General features: G+C 40.7%; 1 protein-coding gene across 1 annotated transcript in view; it reads right to left on the bottom strand.

The window, feature by feature from the left end:
• Window positions 1-23,372, bottom strand: part of FMN1 (formin 1) — a 279,933-nt gene extending 256,561 nt beyond the window's left edge. The window contains exons 1-2 of the mRNA XM_055316676.1: window positions 21,816-23,372; window positions 20,085-20,202 (exon numbers count right to left, since the gene is read on the bottom strand). Of these exons, the coding sequence (XP_055172651.1) occupies window positions 20,085-20,202; window positions 21,816-23,222 (1,525 nt within the window). The 5' untranslated portion in view covers window positions 23,223-23,372. The remainder of the gene's footprint in view (window positions 1-20,084; window positions 20,203-21,815) is intronic.
• Window positions 23,373-24,078: the final 706 nt, after the last annotated feature.

Raw genomic sequence — 24,078 nt, 5'->3', positions numbered from 1 at the left:
TCAGAGGCAGTATTTTTCAAAGTGTAAATAAGAACAGGGCTCTTCAAACTCTTTTTTGCTCATGCACCCACTAAAATTTTTCCCCAAAAAATAGCATACTCCTCATACACTTTGAAATTGAAAGCTGAAGTTTTTCATTATAAGTTTAAACATTTACAAAGGACAGATTCTGAGGGGTTTGTCAATACTGATACCTTAAAAATAAAGCCACTACACTTTTAAATGTATCTAATGGAATGCAATAACACCATGACTTGCCATTCAGCATTATCTGTTTTAAAAGGCTGTGAACAAACTTTGCTTTAACATTTAGAAATTCAGGGTGTCTGGGTGGCTCAGCAGTTGGGTGTCTGCCTTCGGCTCAGGTTGTGATCCGGGGTTCTGGGATCGAGTCCCACATCAGGCTTCCTGCAGGGATCCTGCTTCTCCCTCTGCCTATGTCTCTGTGTCTCTCAAGAATAAATAAATAAAATCTTTTTTAAAAATTCAGAAATTTTACATGGTTCTTTTTCATCATTCAAAACATTTCAGTTTTTTCCAGAACTTATCCCAAAGTCATATAGTTTTATGTTTAAATGTCCATTATCTTTCACCTTCATAATTTCTATAGAATACAAATACAAAAATAATTCGATTTTTAAAAGTTTTCCAGGATCACAGAATTTTAGCTCCCGGTTTCCTATTGAACTGAGGTATCAAAATTTTTTATTAATACCCAGTACATATTCGTGTGATTATTAAACATTAAAATTTAATTGGAAATATATTTACTCTCTTCCTGGAATGAATGAATAGAATGGATTTTTTTTTTTGATGTTCTAATAAAGAAGGCTTCCCAGACACTACTATTTGCAATTATCTTTTGATACCCTGGAGGTTTTTATACTTGAGGAAGGTACAGCAAGATTTAGAATAGGTAAGACTTATGCACTTATGCCTTTAATAAATTGGGTGAATGGCTCATTTAAATTAAGAGTACTTGGGCAGCCCAAGTGGCTCAGCGGTTTAGCGCCGCCTTCAGCCTTAAGGCGTGATCCGGGAGACCTGGGATCGAGTCCTACATGGAGCCTGTTTCTCCCTCTGCCTGTCTCTCTCTCTCTCTCTCTCTCTCTCTCTCTCTCTCTCTCGTGTGTGTGTGTGTGTGCGTGTGTGTGTGTGTCTCGTGAATAAATAAATAAAATCTTTAAAAAAAATTAAGAGTACTCATGAAAGCTGAGAATCTGGAAAGTAATTTGCTCAAAATTATCTATCCCCCACTCTATTCCTTTGAAGGGTTTTCTATGCCCCCCAGTTTGAAGACTGCTGATCCAAATTGCCTGGGTATCTTGTGAAAAAGGCAGATTCATGGGCCTACTCTAGATATCTGAATTAGCAGGCTCCCCAGTTGTTCCTTGCACCCCCTCCACCTACACACACACTCAAGATTGAGAAAGACTTAATTGGGGGATAAAACAAACACAAAATGTTAAGCAATATTAAGATTTGAAAACGCAACAATAAAAGACCTATCATGAGCAGTACCTAGCGACCAAGGAATTCAGAAGGCTCTAGAGAGAGTGGGAGTCAAGGCTGTCTAAAGGAAGCAAGGCTGGGACTGGGGGTCAGGGTAGGATGGGTAGAATTTGAAAGATAAAAAGGCAGAGGTAAACAGTTTACCAACTTCAAAAGATATGCTATTGATCTTCTTAACAAAGAAGGAGCAGATAATGTCTTCAGAAAGTGAGTGGCTCATTATGGAGACCCTCATGGTATGGCAGTGGGTTATTTTGTCTCAGTGTTGCAATCATGACAATTACTTAATGTTTAAAATAGAAATAGACTGTTGAGAATATTAACTGAGGTAAATTATGCAACTAATTTTATGTGAGTTTCAGGCAAGTTGGCCTAGAGCTGAACATATTTTATCCACAAACTGGATAGTCTATAAACATAGTATTTAATAATACATATCACTATTAAATCCCACAGTCATTCAGGCTGGGAAAAGATTTTAATTCATATTTTCTCATTTTATTCTTTTTAATAGCCCTGGAAATAGGCTTAGCAAGAGGTATAAGTCATCACCTAAAATGAAACCAAAAGTATAAACTGATTTTTATTAACTCTGATTTCATAATCAGTATCATAAATAATTTTTTCAATGTATCCATTCACAAGAAGATAGAAATCTATCTTTATCATCCATCCTCTGGAGACTAAAAAGAACTCCAAACTCATCTTCCTATGTCCCCAAGCACCCACTCACTTCCATCCTAGTTCCATAATCATCCTCAATACCTCTAGAGCAATGAGCAAAACTCATATTTGGACCTGTTATTCCCCTGCCTAAAATCTTTTAATGGCTCCCCCAAAGATATGGCTTAATGCTTTTGCATATCATTTCCTGTGTCTTATCTATTGATCATAATAAACTACTTGCAGTTCTTCAAACAAACTCTGCTCTGTCTTTCCTTTATATGTTTGGTCTACATTGCCTCTACCTGACTTATCCAGCTTACTGTCTTCCAAATCTGCCCAGAAGGCCCACCCTAATTACTCTAGATAGGACTGACTGTACTTTTCTATGTGGTCTACTATAAACGTTAAAAATACATTATATATATATATATGTGTGTGTGTGTGTATACATAATATTGTATGTACATAATGTGTATTATATCTTACCAAGGAGTATATGTAAATGTTTTGTTGTATTTCTTTTTGTACATATCACCTCTGCCACCGTACTCTGTCACCTACCTACTGCCCCTCTACTAAAAAAGGAAAGAAAAAAAAAGCATGAGTTGATTGAGTGCAAGGATCTTGTCTTACTCATCTTTATATTCTAATCACTCATCACACTTACTAGTCCATGGTAGATGCTCAGTAAACATTTGCTAAATAAACATTTTTATTTGTAATTGTGTAACTAATAACATCAATGGATTCAACACTAATAATGTGCTAGATGTTACTAAATAACAGAGATAATCTAGGAGCATCATTAACTCTGATGTCACGGGCATTTACCTGTACCTTCTAAGATTACAACACAAGATACAATATGTGTTCTAAGTCAAGAGAACCCCCTAGGAATCATCCTAGCCATGCCATGTAGCTCAACACACAATAGCAGCTTTTTTCAAAGTTCCTTTCTACTTATCTTGATTGGTGGTACACTGAAGAAGAAATCTTAATATTTAGGAAAAGATAACATCAGAATAAAACAAGGAAGATTATCTAAAAACTAATTGGTTGTCATTTCTACTTTAACAAATCTAGAGCTTTGCTGTAGTCATCATATACTTTGCTACTTAAAATATTGGAAATGTCCTCTGTTAGTTTTCTTTATCGTGAATTCACAGAATTCATTATTTTTGGCTAAGACTTTTCCTTATTTAAAATAACCAGAAAATCAACAAATCAAATTCAGTATTTCATCACGATGAAATAGGACTAGCCCAAGAATATTGAAATAGTTCCACACTAACAAACTTAAAATGTAATCACTAGATAATCAGAATAAAGAAAATTACATAGGTCAAATGGTCATTTCAATAAATATATCCTTGAATTTAATATAGCAAATTCAAATTACTTTGCGATATTACCACAGAAACCCCGATCTATAAAGAATGTTCCTTAACTTGATAAAAGTTGTTGACCAAAAATCTGTGACCAACTTAATGCTTACCTGTAAACATTAGAAGGAAGCCTATAAAATCAGAAATAACACAACAATGTCTCCTATTCACTACTTTTCCAGCTTTATTTTGGAGGTAATAAGCAGTAGAAAAGGACTAGAAAAAAGAAAGGTACAATTTGTGTTTTATTTTTTTACTGCTAAAAACTTGATTGAAAACGGGCAGAGGATTTGAATAGACATTTCCCCAAAGCAGATATACAGTGACCAGTAGGCACATGAAGACTCCAATGCAAATTAAAACTACTGTGAGATACTATTTCACATGGATCAGAGCAGCTACTATTAAAAAAATAAACAAGAAACTCAGAACATAGCAAGTGTTAGCAAGACTCTGGAGAAACCAGAATGCTTGTGCACTGTTGGAAGGAATGTAGAACAATGCAACAGCTGGGGAAAACAGTATGGAGGTGCCACAAAAAATAACAGAATTACCATATGATCCAACAATCCCACTTCTAGGTATAGGCCCAAAAAGAACTGAAAACAGGATCTCATGGAGATATCTGTACAGTCATGTTCATAGCAGCATCATTCACAATAGCCAAAAAAGTAGAAGCAACCAATATCCCATCAATGGATGGATGATCAACAAAATGCAGTATATGCATAAAATGGAATACTATTCAGCCTTAAAAAGGAAACTCTGATACATGTTACAGCATGAATGAACCTTGAGGACATTATGCTAAGTAAAATAAGCTAGACACAAAAAACAAGTACTGTATGGTTGCACTTACATGGGGTACATAGAGTAGTCAAATTCATAGAAATGGAAAATAGGATGGTGCTTGCCAGAGTGAGGGAAAGGGGGAAATGAAGAGTTCTGTTATGGGTATAGTTTCAGTTTTGCAAGATGAAAAAGATCCACTGTGCAATATGAATATACTTAACATCATTGAACTGTACTTAAAAATGGTCAATGCCTACTCATTTTATTATGTAAACCATTATATGTTACACATATAAAATATGAATAAACGCTTCTGAATGAATAAAATAATAAAAAAAATTGAACGGCCAAGATGGAAACAGAAATTGTCATAAATTACCTACAAAAAAAAAAAATCCAAGGCTCTCAACTGAAAGACTAGTAGAACCAATACAATTATAAAAAGTTAAAATTAGAAACATGGAAATCACTTTGCTATATCAACAAAACCAAACTTAAAACATAATGAGAAATGGATCCCATTTATAATCAAATACGCAGAAATTTAAATGTGCATAAGCTCTAAGAAAACTGTACAACTTTACTAAAGAACATAAAAGAAATCCTGAACAGGATCAAGAGATAAATTATGTTTCTGAATAGGAGGACTCAGTATTATTAGGCCTCCCTAATATTGATCTACATTTTAATATAATTAAGCATAATAATATGAAATTCCACTGGGATCATTTCATAGATCTTGAGAAGCTGACTTTCCAGTTCACATTCAACAGTGTATATACACAACTACCCAAACAAAATTTAGATGGAAAAAAAAATTAAGGTGATTTGAATTGCCAGACAACTAAATAAATTTAAAACTACAACTGTAAAGACATAAAAATTGGCAGGAGGCCTAGATAAACAAAACAGAAAATATTAAAGGATCTAGAAACAGGTTGGCAGATAGAAAGGAATTTACAAATGTGAGAGATGGCACTCCACATCAGCAGAGCAGTAACTATTAAATGGTATCGGAGCAAGTAGTTAACAACCTAGAAGAAACAAAACTAAGAGCAGCTTACTTTGCTTTGGTTTTACAACTTGCCAGGCATTGTGCTAAGGTCTTTAAATGCATTAGTTCATTGACTACTGAACAACTTAAAACACACACACACACACACACAAAGACAGAAGAAAACTACATCAATTAGCCTGCCCAATAATTTGCCCGGTAAAGGTAGTTAACTTGCCTCAATAATTGCTGAAGACTAAAATTAAACCCCATGACATTAGATTCCACAGCCCAAACTCCCTAGTTATTACAGCACATGGCCAGGCTTGACACATCCTTATCTATACTGCACACAAAAACTGACTCTAGATTGGGAAAAAAAATCCAAACATATGGGTGCGTTAGCTAAAGTATACAAGTACAATAAAGGATATTGTTATAGTTTAAGTTAGGGAAATCTTCCTTAAAAGGAACCACCACCAACAAATCCAGAAAAGATAGCACTATGACTACATAAAACAACATTTCCACGTAATGAAAGATGACAGAAGGCAAACAACAGGGCAAGCTGGAAACTATGACTGCAATACATACAACAGTCAAGAGATTGGGGGCAGCCCCGGTAGCTCAGCGGTTTAGCACCGCCTTCAGTCCAGGGCCTGATCCCGGAGACCCGGGATCAAGTCCCACGTTGGGCTCCCTGCATGGAGCCTGCTTCTCCCTCTGTGTGTGTGTCTCTGTCTCTGTCTTTCTCTCTGTGTCTCTCATGAATAAATAAATAAAATCTTTTAAAAAAAAGTCAAGAGATTAATTCCCTTAGTATATAAAAAACTGCTTCAAAACAGTAAGAGTAAAGACTAATGACCCAATTTCCAAAAGGGAAAAGGGCAGAAAGGAAGTCACAAGAGATAAAATGAAAAGATGTCCAACCATTCTAGTATTAGAGGAATGCAAATTAAAGACAATACAATGCACTTTCAACATCAGGTTGGCAAAAATTCAATGAATATTAGTAAAGTGTGAATAATGGCCAGTCTTGCTTTAGTTTAGTATTAATTTATTCAATATTTTAAGAGAGCAATTGTGCTATAAATACCAGTGGTTAAAAGGGGCAAGGGCTCTAACACAGAAATTCTGCTTCTAAACTATCAAAGTACTTATAGATATGCACAACATAGATGCAAACATGCTTTCATGAAATTGTGTAGAATGGTAAATGGTAAAAAACTTTAATAAGAAGATCAATATGAGAATGGTTCAATACGTTACAGTTACTATTTTATTGACTACTGTGTAGCCATTTCAAAAAATGAGGTAGAAGGGAAATGCTCCGTATGTATTGTCATGGAAAGATCTCCATTTTTTTTAAAGATTTTATTTATTTATTCATGAAAGACACACAGATAGAGAGGCAGAGACACAGACAGAGGGAAAAGCAGGCTCCTGCGGGGAGCCCGAAATGGGATTCGATCCCAGGACTCTGGGATCTGAGCCAAAGGCAGATGCTCAACCATGGAGCCAGCCAGACTCCCAGATCTCCTCATTTTTCCAAAATAAAAACAGCCATGTGGTAGCAGGTGTGCAAGATACATAGTTGAATGCAAGGTCAATGAGAGAGAGATTCTAACAAAAAAGTCAGAAAATGGAATTTTAAAAAAACATAGGCTTAATTCCATCAAAAATTTGAGAATACTTAGGAATAAATTTGAGTTTAAAGGAAATTGTGTAAGACCTTTACAAATAAAACTATAACAGTGAGAGAAATTAGAGAAGACTATATTCAAGTAATTATTTCATTATGTAGAGATATTTATGGAATTAAAAACAGTATTATCAAGATGCCAATGTCATCAAAACCATGCCAAATTTGATAAAAATTCTAAAACACATACGGAAATACAAAAACCTGAGAATAACCAAGGTAAGAGGCCACTAGCAGATCACGGCTTATTACAAATTTATAGTTATTAACACAGTGTTAAACTCTTACAAGGTTAGGTAAGCTTAGAGAATGGTAGAACAGAATGGAGAATTGGTGTGGTCAGGGGAAGAGGTGTTTTTTTGGTTTTTTTAGGAAAAACTTCAAGATAATTTGGGTATGTGAAAAACAAACTTGACACCCCCACACACACACACTTCAACTCCGACACAAAAGTTAATTCCAAGAATATCGGAGGTCTAAATGAAGAGCACTAATGCCTTTCTTTTTTTTTTTTTATAAAGATTTTTTTTAATTTTTATTTATTTATTTATGATAGTCACAGAGAGAGAGAGACAGAGAGAGACACAGGCAGAGGGAGAAGCAGGCTCCATGCACTGGGAGCCCGATATGGGATTCGATCCCGGGTCTCCAGGATCGCGCCCTGGGCCAAAGGCAGGCGCCAAGCCGCTGCGCCACCCAGGGATCCCCACTAATGCCTTTCTAAGATAACTGAAGAGAATATTTTCATGATGGAGTTAAGATAAAAATTACTTGAAAGTGGCTCAAAATGCCTAACCATAAGGACAAGACAGTACTAAAACTGAGAATTTCTATTCATCAAAGGGCTCCATTAAGGAGGAGAAAAGATAACCCAAAAGGTGGAAGAAAACATGTCCAACCCAATTAACCAACGGACTCATATGCAGCATATAAAAAGAACTTCTTTACAATATCATAAAAGATAGACAATCTCTTAAAGTCAGACGAGTGACTTGAATAGTGAACCTGAATACCCAATGAACCAAAAAGCATATCAAAGAATACTTGATCAAAAAAAAAAAAAAGAATACTTGATCAGGAAACACGAATTAAAAACAGAATGGCTTGGGCGCCTTTGGCTCAGGTCATGAGCCTGGGGTCTTGGGATGAGTCCTGCATGGGGCTCCCCAAAGGGAGCCTGCTTCTTCCTCTGCCTGTGTCTCTGTCTCTCTCTCTCTGTGTCTCTCATGAATAAATAAATAAAATCTTAAAAAAAACACACACACACACACACACACACACATAAAAAACAGCATGGCTGAAATTAAAAAGACCAACAACACCTAATGTTGGCAAAGGTATGAAGCAACCAGAACTGTGATGTACCGATGACTGGAGTGGAAATTATTAAGATCATGAAAACAAATATAAGAAAGTAATATTGGAAAGCTTTAAAAATGAAGAATCCAATAAAAAAGAAAAATTACTGAGAATAAGGTGATATTATTCTAGAACAGGGCCCATATGAGTCTCTAAGTAAGGCTATATGTAAATATAGCTCTGGGAATGATTGAGGAGAGCATTAGGTTATAGAATATTTTTTAAATTAGTTTTATAAAGGTATAATAATATAATGTTCAACTTTAAGTATACAGTTTAGTTTTGACAAGTGAATCCCAGGGTTCAACCTCACAATCAGCTATGTCCCCCCAGAATGTCCCCTTACATCCCTGTCCAGTCAATTCATCTACTCTAGCCACAGACAACCACTGATCTGGTTTTTGTCACTATTGGTTAGTTTTGTTTATTCTAGTAAATTTGATGAATAGAAATGGACCGTATGAACTCCTGTGTGTCTGGCTACCTTTGCTCAGCATAAGGGTCTGGAGACTGAGCCATGCTATTGAGTGTATCAGTGGTGATTGCTGAGAAGTATCCTATTACCTACTGTATGTACACAGTTTGTTTACCCTTTTACCTGATGATGGACATGTGGGTTTGTTCCATGGCCATCATGAACAAACCTGCTGCATTTGTGGAAGAAAAAAAAATTGCTATCATCACTTTGGAAGACTTTTATTATCATCTCCTAACATTAAATACAGACATGCCTTGTGACCAACAGTTCCACTCCCAAGAATATACCTAAGAGAGATTGTTCCTATGTGCCCCCAAAAGACCTATGCAAGAAAGTTTACAGCAACATAATCGTAACAGCCCAAACCTGGGGACCACACCGATGTCCACCATCACTACAATGAATAAATTATGATATATTCACACAATGAAATACTATATAACTGAATTATAGGTATACACGACAATGTGTCCAGTTTTCCCAAGTGTAATGTTGAAGGAAAGGAGCCAGACACAAAACGAGTCAGTTTAAGTGAAGGTCAAAAGCAGGTGAAATTAATCTATAATGTCAGAAATCAGGATAGTAGTTTCCTCTGAAGGAGGGTTCATTGTGGTTTACTAGAAGGGGGCAAACTGGGGGGCGGGGTTGGAGGTAGGTAACGTACTATTTCCTGATTTGCATGTTCACTTTGTTTACAACTCAGAGCCATACACTTGAAATTTGATCTTTTTTCCACATGTATATTATACTTCAATAAAAACTGGCTTTAAAAGAGTGCATATACAGGATACAAAATCAATGCCCAGAAATCAGTGGCATTTCTATACACTAACAATGAGACTGAAGAAAGAGAAATTAAGGAGTCAATCCCATTTACAATTGCACCCAAAAGCATAAGATACCTAGGAATAAACCAAACCAAAGAGCTAAAGAATCTATACCCTAAAAACTACAGAACACTTCTAAAAGAAATTGAGGAAGACACAAAGAGATGGAAAGATATTCCATGCTCATGGATTGGAAGAATTAATATTGTGAAAATGTCAATGTTACCCAGGCCAATTTACACATTTAATGTAATCCCTATCAAAATACTATGGACTTTCTTCAGAGAGTTGGAAAAAAATCATCTGAATATCTGTGTAGAATCAGAAAAGACCCCGAATAGCCAGGGGAATATTGAAAGAGAAAACCATAGCTGAGGGCATCACAATGCCAGATTTCAGATTGTACTACAAGCTGTGGTCATCAAGACAGTGTGGTACTGGCGCAAAAACAGACACATAGATCAATGGAACAGAATAGAGAATCCAGAAGTGGACCCTCAACTTTATGGTCAATTAATACTTGACAAAGCAGGAAAGACTATCCACTGGAAGAAAGACAGTCTCTTCAATGAATGGTGCTGGGAAAATTGGACATCCACATGCAGAAGAATGAAACTAGACCATTCTCTTACATCAGACACAAAGATAAACTCAAAATGGATGAAAGATCTAAATGTGGGACAAGATTCCATCAAAATCCTAGAGGAGGACATGGGCAACACCCTTTTTGAACTTGGCCACAGCAACTTCTTGCAAGATACATCCATGAAGGAAAGGGAAACAAAAGCAAAAATGAATTATTGGGATGTCATCAAGATAAGAAGCTTCTGCACAGCAAAAGAAACAGTCAACAAAACTAAAAGACAACCTACAGAATGGGAGAAGATATTTGCAAATGACCTATCAGATAAAGGGCTAGTTTCCAAGATCTATAAAGAACTTATTAAACTCAACAGCAAAGAAACAAACAATCCAGTCCTGAAATGGGCAAAAGACATGAACAGAAATCTCACAGAGGAAGACATAGACATGGCCAACACGCACATGAGAAAATGCTCTCCATCACTGGCCATCAGGGAAATACAAATCAAAACCACAATGAGATACCACCTCACACCAGTAAGAAAGGGTAAAATTAACAAGGCAGGAAACAACAAATGTTGGAGAGGATGTGGAGAAAGGGGAACCCTCTTGCACTGTTGGTGGGAATGTGAACTGGTACAGCCACTCTGGAAAACTGTGTGGAGGTTCCTCAAAGAGTTAAAAATAGATCTGCCCTATGACCCAGCAATTGCACTGCTGGGGATTTACCCCAAAGATACAGATGCAGTGAAATGCCGGAATACCTGCACCCCAATTTTTATAGCAGCATGTCCACAATAGCCAAACTGTGGAAGGAGCCTTGGTGTCCATCGAAAAATGAATGGATAAAGAATATGTGGTATATGTATACAATGGAATATTACTCAGCCACTAGAAACGACAAATACCCACTATTTGCTTCGACATGGAGGGACCTGGAGGGTATTATGCTGAGTGAAATAAATCAATCGGAAAAGGGAAAACATTACATGGTCTCATTCATTTGGGGAGTATAAAAAATAGTGAAAGGGAATAAAGGGAAAGAAGAGAAAATGAGTGAAAATATCAGTGAGGGTGACAAAAGATGAGAGACACCTAACTCTGGAAAATGAACAAGAGGTAGTGGAAGGGGAAGTGGGTGGGGGTTTGGGGTGACTGGGTGATGGGCACTGAGGGGGGCACTTGGCGGGATGAGCACTGGGTGTTATGCTATATGTTGGCAAACTGAACTCCAATAAAAAATATTAAAAAATAAACGAAAAGAGCCCATATATAAAGTTCAATAGCACCACAATGATCTCAATTTATCCGTACAATAGCTATTTACAATTATCATCACCATCCTCACTAGTATGAGGATAGCAACTGGTCATAGCTACTACAAGGCAGAGAGCCAAGCTCCATGCTCAAGTCTGCATGATGCACAAACTCATGGTACCGTCAGCAAAGGTTTATTTCCAAACTTAGGACTGTCCTCAAGACTTCCCTGGTCAGTTTCTGAGTTCACTTTTCTCATGAGATGTTCTCACTCTCTTATCCAGTGTCTCCCTTTATCTGGAGGGAAACACTCAAGAGTTTAAACATTGAAGCCTCGTGTTTTAGTTATTTCTCTGAGATACAGTAATTTGGTCTCTCTGCACAGTGGGAAAAGTTTTACAGTTTTGTGGCTGCCTTGTCTTCGCTGAGCTCGGTGATGGCTGTGAGACCACTAGAGGAGGACAAGAGGAAGGAACCAAACGGGCTGCAGACGGAAAGGTATGGCGAGCTAGAGGGGAGGATGCTGAGGCAGGGCCTGGAGGGGCTGCTTGGCCAAAGAACCAGAGGAAGAACACTTGACAGTTGCAAATAGATGGAGATTTGAGAAAGAGAAGAAAAATGGAACCACCTGGATTGGTTTTTAAGGAAGAAGAAAAATATGCAGAGGCATATGTAAAGATGTGTCATAGGATATGGTACAAACTTAATTCTCATCTTCCCAAAAGAAGCCTCGAAGCAGATTTGAGTCCTTGTTTTCTCTATGACACAATAAAACTACTGATACATACAACCATTAAAATAAAAATGTTTTTTTCAAGTAGCTCCTAAAATTAAATACATGTATACATACTGTGTACGTTAGCACATAAACTGTGGCCCAACAATGAGCTCCACTTGAACTCTGCAAGAATCTGCAAACCAGAGCATTTTTTTAAGCATTTTTATTTGCTTTGAATAGCTTCTGTGAGCCTTGCCAGCATTAAAAATAATATTAAACCTCCTCTTTTTAGGCATCAAAAAGGCAACATGAAATGATCCAGTCAATTTTTGTGGCTATGAGCTGGTAGGGTACACCTACAACCTCCTTTATTATTCAGATTGACTCACTCAGGTCCCATCTTTTTTTGGTTTTGTTTTTTTAAATAACCATCATAATTCTTAAGTGCTCCTGGTCCCCATGTGTTTCCCCCCACCCCCGTGTGTTTTTTTGTTTGTTTGTTTGTTTGCTGGATCTTTAAATGTCAGTACATTGGCAGGAGAAAAAAAAATCCATCACTCTCCAGCCCCTCCCTGACTTGAAGCAGCCATTCGTTTCTTCCCATTGTAATTCCAGCTCTTATTAATTATGTGTATCTTTCAGGAAGTCATAACCTCTTTGGCTCTCATGCGGAAAATGAATACAATGAACTAAATGATTTCTAACGTGTTCGCAGCTCTCAGTTTTCAATATTGTATAATTTGGGGTTCTATATTTTAATCTCTTGTTTCTACTCCCCTACTCCCCCCCCCCCCCCCCCCCCCCCGCCGCCGCCACCAAGCTAAAGTCCGGGAACACAACATGAAATTCCCAAGACCCTGGTCCACATTTTGGAATTCCCATTGCTTCTGCTTTGTATCAAGCTTTTGCTCTCATTTGTGTTGGAAGAATCTATCTCCCTCCCCATGGCTCCCAGCTATGTAGCAAGTAGAAGCCCAGCACACATTCTAATCACCTCTTATTCCCTAATATACCCTATTTCTATAGCCACAAAATGTAAGACTTTTCTGCTTTGTAGTCTGTACAGCTTCCAATTTTCTGGACTATCACCATAACTCCATCCAAATGATGGTGACATGTCACAAAGGCCTATAAAATACACAATGAATAAACCTATTGCCTAGGTCGTGAAAGAAGACACCTGGGATCATTTATCTAGATACAGGACATTAAAGGAAAATATATTCATAGCTAATACAGCCTGTCAGCTATGAATGGAGAAGTTTTTTAAAGTACAGCAGGCCAATAAAATAATATATATATAGCTCTTTCTGGTAAGCAAGGATGTCTGACTCACCAGGAAGCATAGCAAACAGCTCTATCCTATATAACCAAGGGAACCAAAATTAGAAACAAACCAGAAAGTAGGCAGATATTTATTAAGTTGAAGGATGGGTTATTTCCCAAAATACTCTAAAGAGGGATGTTCCTGAGCTACTCCAAGATGGTATGAGTAAGCCCTAAGAAATGCCACATGCATTGACAGCTTGCTCACTCGCAATACCATAATGGCACGCTAGGTTGGTTCTCTCTCTTCTACTAAAGCTGCGGTACTCACTCTCAGCAGGGCAGTCCATATGCCATCCCCCAGCCCCAGGGCAGGAGCTGCAGTCAGTGGAGAGGAGAGTTTTCCAGATGTATATTGGAAGAGAAACCAGAAGGGCATAGTTCATCTTGTTTCAGAAAAAAATAAGTGCTCTTTTCTTCTGGGTATTTTCTCCTTCCATGGGTAATTAAGTCACTGCCAGTTTCCCAAATAATACCATTTTAATGTACAATACCATTTTAATGTAAAACTCACAAACATTAACTTCATTTCCTCTCAGGAGGCTAACGCACACACCATGATAATATGTTTTTACATTTCTTAATAAATAATTAGATATTTCGGGTCATCCTTCATAACATAAAATAGGAGATGAGCAGGAAAGGAAGCCCAGCTCTGGGCTAAGCTTCTGCATCAAAGGTTCTTCATCTAAACCTGGGCAGGTGGGAGAGATGGGGAGGGGGCAGGGGGCAAGTCCAGGGATAAAGAGAGTCTATATGCAAAATTAACTGCAGTGTCTTCTTCCATGGCTTTCTATCTTTGTTAGATTTTTAAAGAAACCTCAGAATATTCAGAATCACTAACCAGAGTGAAATAGAGGTAAAGTTCCCCTGGTATCAGCCGGTCAGTCAATTCAAAATGCAGCCTTCACTCAGTCCAGCCATGGCCTCGGAGCTGGTATTACATGAACCACTAGATTCTCAGGAATGCATTTGACTTTTAGGAAAAATGAAATCACGAGATGCATATAATATTTTTTTAAATAATATGCCTAGGAATATATTTAGAAAAAAATGAGGCAATATTTTTTACTGAGTCAAAAAAAGAAAATTTGAATAGTTTGAGAAGATGTGTTCTTCTCAATAGAACACATAGAATAGAAATACTAAGCATTTTCAAGATCTCCATTCTCATTTCTACCTTCACATTAATTCATAAATTAATGCAATTCCAGTAAAAATCCTAAATGGATCCTTTTGAAACCAAGGCAAACTAATGTTTTCTGGAAGAATAAGCAAGCCAAAAACATTTTTTTTAATTGAATAAAAACTTGAACAGATTCTGAAATGTATTTTAATGCTGGAATAATTAAGACACCCATACAAAATATAAACACAAAGACAATAGAAAGCCCTGAACAGTCCCAAACTTAGCATAGAGTAACTATGCTAGAAGCTTGTTGTTAAATTAGCACCTTGGGGGAGGGGAAAGTGGTCTTAGATCTCTGCCTAAAGCTATGCACCAAAACAAATTTTTGATATAAAATAGAAAGAAAGAAAAGTTAGGAAAAAAAAATCACTTGAGCAATTTGAAGACATAGGTGATCTGATTAAGAGAGGTCTTCTTAAGCCAAAAAAGAAAAGTTACACATTAAAATGATAATAGACTTGACTATACACAAATATTTAAAATGTTTTCACACTGGACAAATTAAAAGCAAATGGTAAAGATGGAAACATTTTTCCAATGTTTGAAAAGTACTGTCTTCATACTGAATATATTTATGTAAAAAATTAACTGTGGCAATTAATATACATTGAAAGCATTAAGGCATATATTTTCATTTGGCAATTCTAGCACAAGAAATTTACCATAATTAAACATTTATGAACAAAAATATTTATAGAATTGTTATTTCCATATTACTTATACCTTAAAAAACTAAAGGTCTATAAATATAGCCATGGTTAAAATGTAGTCAATAAAGAATTGAGTCACATTTTCAAGTGTGAAAAGCAGCCTTTATAAGATGATCAAAAAAAATTTTTTAAGTATTCAATTCACATTGGCCTTTCACAATTCAAAATGTTGGCAATGGCTTCCCTATGAAACAGAATTATAGAAAGTTTCTTTTGATTTGTGATATTTCTGGTTATTTCCAAAATGTGTTATTCTACTTAGTAATATATGGAAACATTTAAAACTTAGAGAAAATCAGTAAACAAACTCTCTACACTAAGATAAAGAAGGTATTCACAGAGCAAAGCTCTGAATGATGGGCATTATATTTTCTAAGAATCGATCAAAGCAGAAGACATAATCCTCCCATAGGATAAAAAAGAGAGCTTTCTCTTCATGCTATTGTATTAGAACCCTGTGTGGTCAGGTGTGATGGAGATAAATGTGCGCCAATTCTCCATGTAGACTGGGGAGATTTAGGAACTTCTCTAACCTGGAATCTGCTGGAAGTGTAAAGGTGCTGGGTATCCTATATGTGCTGCTACAGATCCACACTTCCCCCTTCCGTGCCCTATTCTAGGGCCTGCAGTCCTAAAGGAATGGCATAAGATGGCTCTGAGTCCTCAGATTTGTCTTTGGACTTGGCCAATGGGAATGATGGCAGGAGACGAGACAAGACAAAAAAGAGACTCAAGCTATTTATTTAACAGATCCTTTCCAGTCAAGACACCATGGATCAGCTGTATCCCTCTACTCAAGGCCATAGCTCCTGCTGGGCAGCCCTAGCCATACCACTCAGCCTCCCTCTGAAATTCTGGGTTTCCCCAGGGGCTTCTCCTACACTTCACAAAGCAAAAAGAAAACAAAAGTGACATGCTATGGCTTAGAAAAATTCGTTCTTGTTTGAGATAAAAATAAGTTTAACCCTATATTAATGTTATGATTCAATGATTCTATGATACCAAGGTCCTTGTGCTTTCCAGTTTTTTTGTTTGTTTGTTTTGTTTTTTAAGACTTTGGGCAAGTTACTAACCCTTATATCACCTCACCACGCACAGAATAGTATATTAGAAGAGAAACAGCAGAGAGAGAACAGTAGTTATCTATTTCTCACGAGAAATTGCTTTGGCCACATCAAATATAAAGGTAGACATTTTTCTTAGGTAGCCCCTTGTATGTTTCACAACACACCTTTTCATATTGCTCTGATTGAGTTTTACGTTGCCCCAAGCTTCAAAAGCTAATTAAGTTTACTGAATCCAGATATTGCAGCATAGTAAAGTGGTATGGACTCAACAGAAGTTGATGAACCATTTAAGGATGTGAAGAGCCCACTGAAAGAGATTCCTCCTAAAAAAACAAGATCATCCCACATCCTGTTTCAAGAGCCAACTCCTTACCCAAAGAAGGAAAAACAATTCTAAGAAGAATATGACGTCTGTCAAGATGCCTGGGTGGCTCAGTGGTTAAGCGTCTGCCTTTGGCTCAGGTGGTGATCCCAGGGTCCTGGGATCTCCCCTGCAGGGAGCCTACTTCTCCCTCTGCCTGTGTCTCTGCCTCTCTGTGTCTTTCATGAATAAATAATAAAATCTTTGAAAAAAAAAAAGATTATGGGGTCTGTCAATCAGAATGTCTCAATTCCAAGTGCCAGGAACAGGGCACGGGGGTGTGTGGGGAGTGCTCTCTCCACTCCAAATTATTGTGAGGCATCCCAAACACAAAGAAGAATTGCAGAGATAATACTGTAAGAAAGCACAGCATGGGAGATGGGAGAAAACAATGCACTTTCATTTGAGCAGAGCAATTCAGAAACAGTGAGTTAACACAGAGGCCCCTCACTGAGTTGAAGAGGTCAACCCCAGCACCAGTGGCAAGGCTCTTACATAATGGCTCTGATGGGTGCCAGTGATTCTTTTAGCTGGCACATCACCGAAGTTCCAAGAGCTCATACTTTGGTAGTAGAAGTGTCCTTGATGGTGAGTGCAGTGTTATCAGAAAGGCATTGGAGGCTCTGGTGGGCCAAAAGCTTTATCTGCCAAGGGAGATAGTTACAGTGTCAACAGCTACAGATGATGCTGGTGGTTTTAGAAGTGGCAGAGAGCCTTCTTAGCAATGGGCAGCAACAACAGTGGTCAGCTACCCTCATGCGGCTAAGAGAACTCCAGAAGCCATAGTCTAAAGGGACAAGTTTTCGGATATCTGCTTTCTTTTTATCCTTGAACAAAAGGTGAGTTTACAGTATTAGGTGATCTCTTAAGCCCTCAGGGAAAAAAAAAGCCATTGAATAACAAACACTGTATAAAGGAAAATCTAAGCAATGGCAAGTCTAAAGTGGCTGAGGGCAGCACAAGGACGATGTGGGACTCGTGATGAAAAACACATTCTTTTTCCCAGCTCTGCCAAGGACTGGGCTTAAATGTTGATAGCAGAGAAGTTCAACAACACACTTAAAATAGGAATGCTAGATTCTTGTATACCCCAGGAAAAATAAAGAACACTGAAGATATAAAAGCAAAGACTTCAAACACCTTGAAATATCTTGAATCTAATTTCACTGTTTCTTTGCACTCTGCGGAGTGGCAAATTTTGTATGTTTCCCTAAGGGCAAGGAGGGAAACCAGTGGAAATACCACAAAATGCTTTAAATAACAAACCAAAAGTTTTCTCAACAGCAGTTTAAGAAAATCACAGGGAAAATGTTAACTTTCTCAAAATTAGCAACTTTGATAATTAGCAATAAATGATAAGGGAACCCTCTGCTGATATCAAGTAATAGGGTAACAATAGGTTTACTACAGGCATGGGGTATCTTATGTGACACCCACCAAAAGGACATCAGAATAGGGAGCACCTAGAAGGCTCTGAGGGAGCTGAGAACCAGACCTGGGAGGATGGTAAGGAAGTACTGTCACTCGTTGGGAACTGGCTGGGGACTTGGATGCCTTCTTCAGACAACAGCCAGCCCTCTCAGTCACTATGCTATCATAGCTCATCCAGCAGCACTATTGTTATCTGTCTTTCCCTTCCCCATCTTATCCCAGACCTTAGAAAGCTCTGAGAATACATAGCATGACAAGCAAAGACTGGGAAAGCCACTGATGAGGTCAACTACCTCATCTCGGGTATTCCTCTGAGCTTCTGGAAATGGACTAAGGAATCTCTGTAAAGGTATAAATGCCCCCAAAATATTACCTGAAGTGGGTTGAAAAACCATTTTTGACATTTAGTTAACTTCTCTACTCAGCAAATGCTCATCATGACAAGGAAGACTACCATGATCTATTGGTAGGAACAAGACTTAGCTCACAAATACAAACCAGGAATAAGAACTCACAGTGTCCTGGTTTTGTATTAAAGCAAACTTCAGAACTTTTAATCGTTCAAACTGTGACAGATCATAAGAACTTGATAGGTGGTTCAATGATTGCAACTGCAAGCACTCCAATTTTGGAAAAATCAGCTGTGGGTAAGAACACTGGAACAGCAATATGTATTTTTTTCACTAAGGCTATGATACTTTCCATTCTATAAGTCAAGCACTGCAGAAAAAAATGCTGTGAAGTAGTAGGTGTCTTGGGATGGTCAAAAGTCTGCAATCGTGTAAACGGAGGCTAAGAGCCATCAGGTTGTAGATCTGAAGATTCATTTGCCAATTCAACATGCATCTGTGTTCTCAAACACTGAAGTAACTGACCATACTGCAGAAAACCCACATATTACTAAGCCAGCCCAAATTTGATCCATTTATGTCTACCAGTGAATAGGAACGGAAAACATTTTTCTATAAATGGTTAGGCCAATCTTCGAGGACACCCATACCCCAAGACAACCAGCAACATACAAGGTTGCATAGGTAATCTTCAAATATCAGGAAGAAAACAGGTTTCACCGGAACTGCATAAACACATATATTCATTTCAGATATACCACACTATTTTTTTTTTAATTTCGTGTGAACATTTCAGTTAGAGTAAAAAATCTAGATGCCCATTCCATTTTAATATATTCAAGCAAAGCTCCTGGGAAGGTTTCCAGAGAGTTAGATTGCTCTAAAATTGGCCATGCATTAAATAAAGCTTTGTCTACGAAAGGCCAAAGAGTAACCGATACAGGCTCTGTACATTCACTCAGCACAAGGTTCCTGTAGCTCGAAAGCATTCTCAGAGACAGACAACAAATCAGATCGCAGCTCTGGAGAATCATTCTCTGCCTCTTCCAGCAGCCCTGCCAGCTCACAACAGGACAAGAGCCCACCACCTGCTTCCTGAGGAATGTGTAATCCACCTCCTCTGTTCCCCAAAGGTCCTCCTACTTTACACACGGGCTGCCCTTCATTCATTCCACAGCCTTCACCCTTCATCTCTAAGAGATTCATTAATGATAACTGCGCAAAGGTTCTCTTGAACAGCACCACAAAAAAGAAAAGCCTTCAGCCTTACATTTTGCAGTGAAACACACACTCAAATCTGGAGAGTACCGAGCCAGCCACTAAAAGCCACTGCAGCAAAGGATTCTTTCCATGGGTACCTGGCTTCTTTTCACATTACCTGCTTCGGTGTACTTCAATCCCACTTTTTCTTCTGTGTCCTTTGTCTTTGGGGGTGGCCAGACAGCTTGGAGTCTGCCTGGAGTCCTATCGTCCTGCTCAGTGGGGCTGTGGTCAGGCTGTTGAAAAAAGTAGGTAAAGGAAAGAGTATATTACATGAAATGTGGCCAGGGCAAATTAATCCCTGAAACATGCTAACCCTAATTCTAAAATTAATTTTCATGGCCAGCTGCCCAGTGCACTCATTCACTGTAATTGAAACATTGCACTACAGAGTGATCCTTTACCACAAAGGTAAAGTAATCAGTAAGGGTGGAAAAAACAACAATATAAAACAAAACAAAACCCCCTGAAGGCCAAGTATGATACAATTAATAGATGATGCTTATAACTTTTTTTTTTTAATCACAAACTCTGAGCTGAAGATACAGATATAAATGTTCTATCATCAGGTACGTTTATAGGAATGATTATACATGGGTCCCAAACAACTCCAGGGTTATTTATAATATAAAGGCTAGTTTTGCATTTTCCATGAACATCAGCTGTAGGTCAAGATACATTTCTCTAAGCACTCGACACTGCTGATTTCAATGTGTTTTTCTTTCCTTTAAATAAATGATATAGCCTTCATATTGAAGCCATTTTCATAGGGGTTGATTTTTACAACTGGGAGAATGCTAGATTGTGTTTAATTTTCAACTACATTCTAAGAATGTTTCCAAAAGATTTTTAAATTTTTAACACCTTAAATGATCAACTACACAAGAGGGAATGAGAACTATATGCTGAGATTATACTAAAATTCTACTGTTCTTATGAATGTTTAAGATCTACTGGCAGATTGTTTGCTAGCCTTTGTAAGTGACCTGAATTGATTTTCTTACCAGTAACACTCATTCACTAATTAGGTGGTTACCATGTGCCAACTTCACTTACTCTACAACTCCTGTGTAGGTAAGGGTGATTTTCTTCATCTTGCAGATGAGAGGATGGAGGCTCAGAGGTGATCGAGGTCAACCCAGTCAGTAAATGGCAGAGTTAGAATTAAAACCAGGGCTTGTTCCAGACCCAGTGATCAGGATGCCTTATAACCAACACGGAACATTTTTATCACGTCACAAACCCATATTTTGCCAAATGACAGACTTTCAAAGTTAAAACGGAGTTTCTGCAGAGTTATAATTAAGAGGTAAGGAAATGTGGGCTCTATCTCCCCATTGCATTGCTTCCTCGTGTTGCTTAATTTTTCACAAGAACATCTACTATCAGGGGCGCCTGGGTGGCTCAGCTGGTTAAGGGTCTGCCTTCAGCTCACGTCATGATCCCACGGTCCTGGGGTCAAGCCCCACATTGGACTCCCTGCTCAGTGGGCAGCCTGCTTCTCCCTCTCTACCGCTGGTATTCTCTCATGTTCTCTCTTTCTCTCAAATAAATAAAATCTTAAAAAAAAAAAAAAAAGAACATCTATCAGTGTTTAAACTCAGTGACAGCTTCCCCTTTGTACCCACACATCATTCTGTATATCCCTCTTACAACACTCCAGAAAAATACAAGGAAGAAAAAAGTCGCTCGTTTAACTCCTCACAAGGACAATCTGATCATAATCCTCTTTCACCTACAGGACACTCCCTAACAATAGGTAACTGGGATTCGCTTTGACAGGAAACCTGAAAAAGCAACACGGCAGCATTGCACACTGCGGCAAAATACATAACCCAATTCTACATACGCTTTTGGAATCGGGGGGACCATCCCCTGGCCTTGGCCTGGATCTTTCAAACACAGCTCTTAGAGACTCCTTCTCATGCTTCATCCTGCGCTTGAGAGCTTCCAGCTCTGAGGTGTCAGCTGTGGGCCCCTTTTTGGGGGGACGAACAAATATGGCTTTGAAGGCCTCCAGGGCTGTCTCTGGAGGCTTGGGCTTCACCTCTCCGCCCTGGCTTTGGACTCCACCGGGGCCACCCTGGCTGTCCTGGGCAGCACTGCAGCCCAGCTCGTCCTTTCTGGGCAGCTCGGGGTCTTCTGCTTTCACTTCTGCCTTGGGCGCGTCAAGGGTGAACAGCTGGGAGAGCTGCTCCAGGAGAGTGGGCGCGGCCTTGGGCTCCCCCGCGGGCTCCCCGGCCTTCCCCGCCTGAGGCCCGGCCTGCGCTAAGGACTTGTGGACAGGCTGCGTCAGTTTGAGCAAAGCCAAGTCTCCATCCTTCGGTTTGATGTCAGTGATGGTCTTCCCTCCGGCCCCTGCGGCGCCCTTCTTCAGCACACGCAGCCCGCTAAAGAAGGCTGGAAGCTGGAACGATTTCTCCTCAGGAGCTTCCTTCTCAGGCGAGGCGTGGTGGGGGCCGCCGGCAGGCACGCTCCGGGCGGTCGCTGACGGGAGGACGGGGGCTCGCTCCCCTGCGGCGCGCCCACTGCGGGCGCCGGGCTCCGGGCTGCCGCTTCTCTCACACGCAGCCCTTGGAGGACCGTCTGCGCCGGGCTCGGCCGCGTCCCCTTCCCCGGCGGGGCCGGGCTCCCCGCAGGCTGGTGGCCTTCCCCTGGGACCTGGGGACGGCTCCGACACGAGGCCGAGGCCGAGGCCGGAGGCCCGGGGCCGGCTGCTGTCGCTTGCCCCTTCTGGCTGCCGCCGGCCCCCGTCGTCCGAGTCGGAGTCACTGGTGGTGTTCACTAGGGTCCCTCGAACCAAAATCACGTCGTCTCCGTTCACACTCGGGGTGCCGGGTGGCAGCCGCTGTGGCGCGGGGGGGGGCGTCCCTGCGTCCGCTCGTCCCTGACCTCCCTGCGACCCCGGCCCCGCGTCGGCCCCCGCGGTCGTGCCGTCGGGGCCCGGGTCGGGCGGACCCGGGGCCTCAGCCCGCGGCGGCCCCGAGCCCGAGCCCGAGCCCGAGCCCGAGCCCGAGCCGGCGCCGGCGCCGGAGTCCCGGAGCCGAGGCACTGGCCCCCCCGCTAAGCTGTGCGACGCCTTCAGGGCCGCGTCCTCCTCGTCGGGCCCCACAGATTCCAACGTACTGGTAAAGCCCAGCAGAGTTTTCATAGAGAACTTGCTCAGGACCCACGGGGCCGCCTCAGGTCTGGCTTCGGGCTTTCCTGGTTCCGCGACAGCCTCGCCGCCACGCGGGGAGTCCCCAACGCGCTCCATGTCCCCGCAGCGCCGCGCCGCGCCGTGAGGTGGGCCCCGCTCCCTCAGGCAGCGCCGCGCACCGTCGCCGGCGCTCGCTCCCGGGGCCGCACGCTCGGGCCCTCCGGGTCCTTCCGGCGCGTGCGGGGTGTGCGCGTGCAAGGACGGCGCGCCCAGGCCCGGCGGGGGCGCCCGGCGGGAAGGAGCCCAGACGCAGCCCGGCCGCACCCCCGCCGCACACGAACCGGGGAGGCCGCCCTCTGGGACTTCCGTGTTTATTTCTGCGGACAAAAGGGGTTTTGTCGCGCGGAAAGTCATCCCGGCCCGGGACCTCGCTGCGGGCCCCGCCCCGGTGCCTCCCGGGGGCTTGCGACTTCCTCCCCGTGAGGTGAGCGACGGAGACTCGGGAATGGCCCTGGGCACCCCCGGGATTCAGCAGGGACCAGCACAAGAGGCGGGACAGGCTTGTGAGGACCCCCCCCCTTCTGCCGTCTAAATGTCGGTGGGCAGCCGGACACCGTCCAGGCCGAAGACACCCAGCAGCACACACAGATACAGCTGCTCACAAGAAAGAGATGACCTCAAAATGCCCAGAACTCTCAAAGGCAGTAATTTACTGCTCTTGAAGCTTTTTTTTTTTTTTTTTTAAATGCTTTCTTCCGCTTCCCTGCAGGTTTCATCTGGAATGCAGATTTTGGCTGCTGGGGCCAGAGAAGGGGAAAAAAAAAAAAAAAAAAAAAAAAACCAACACAACTGGTTTCAGATTACTGCTGTTTTCGCCCTGCCCTAGTGTCTCCCCGCTCTACAAACAGGTACTTAGCGAGCACGCCCACCACGCCCAGTGTCCACCAGCCTTAGGCTGCCAGAGTATACAGCC

The sequence above is a fragment of the Nyctereutes procyonoides genome, unplaced genomic scaffold, assembly GCF_905146905.1.
Source record: "Nyctereutes procyonoides isolate TBG_1078 unplaced genomic scaffold, NYPRO_anot_genome, whole genome shotgun sequence".
NCBI classification, from domain to species: domain Eukaryota; kingdom Metazoa; phylum Chordata; class Mammalia; order Carnivora; family Canidae; genus Nyctereutes; species Nyctereutes procyonoides.
Note: the sequence above shows the minus strand (reverse complement) of the source record. Positions and strands in the feature narration are given on the sequence as shown.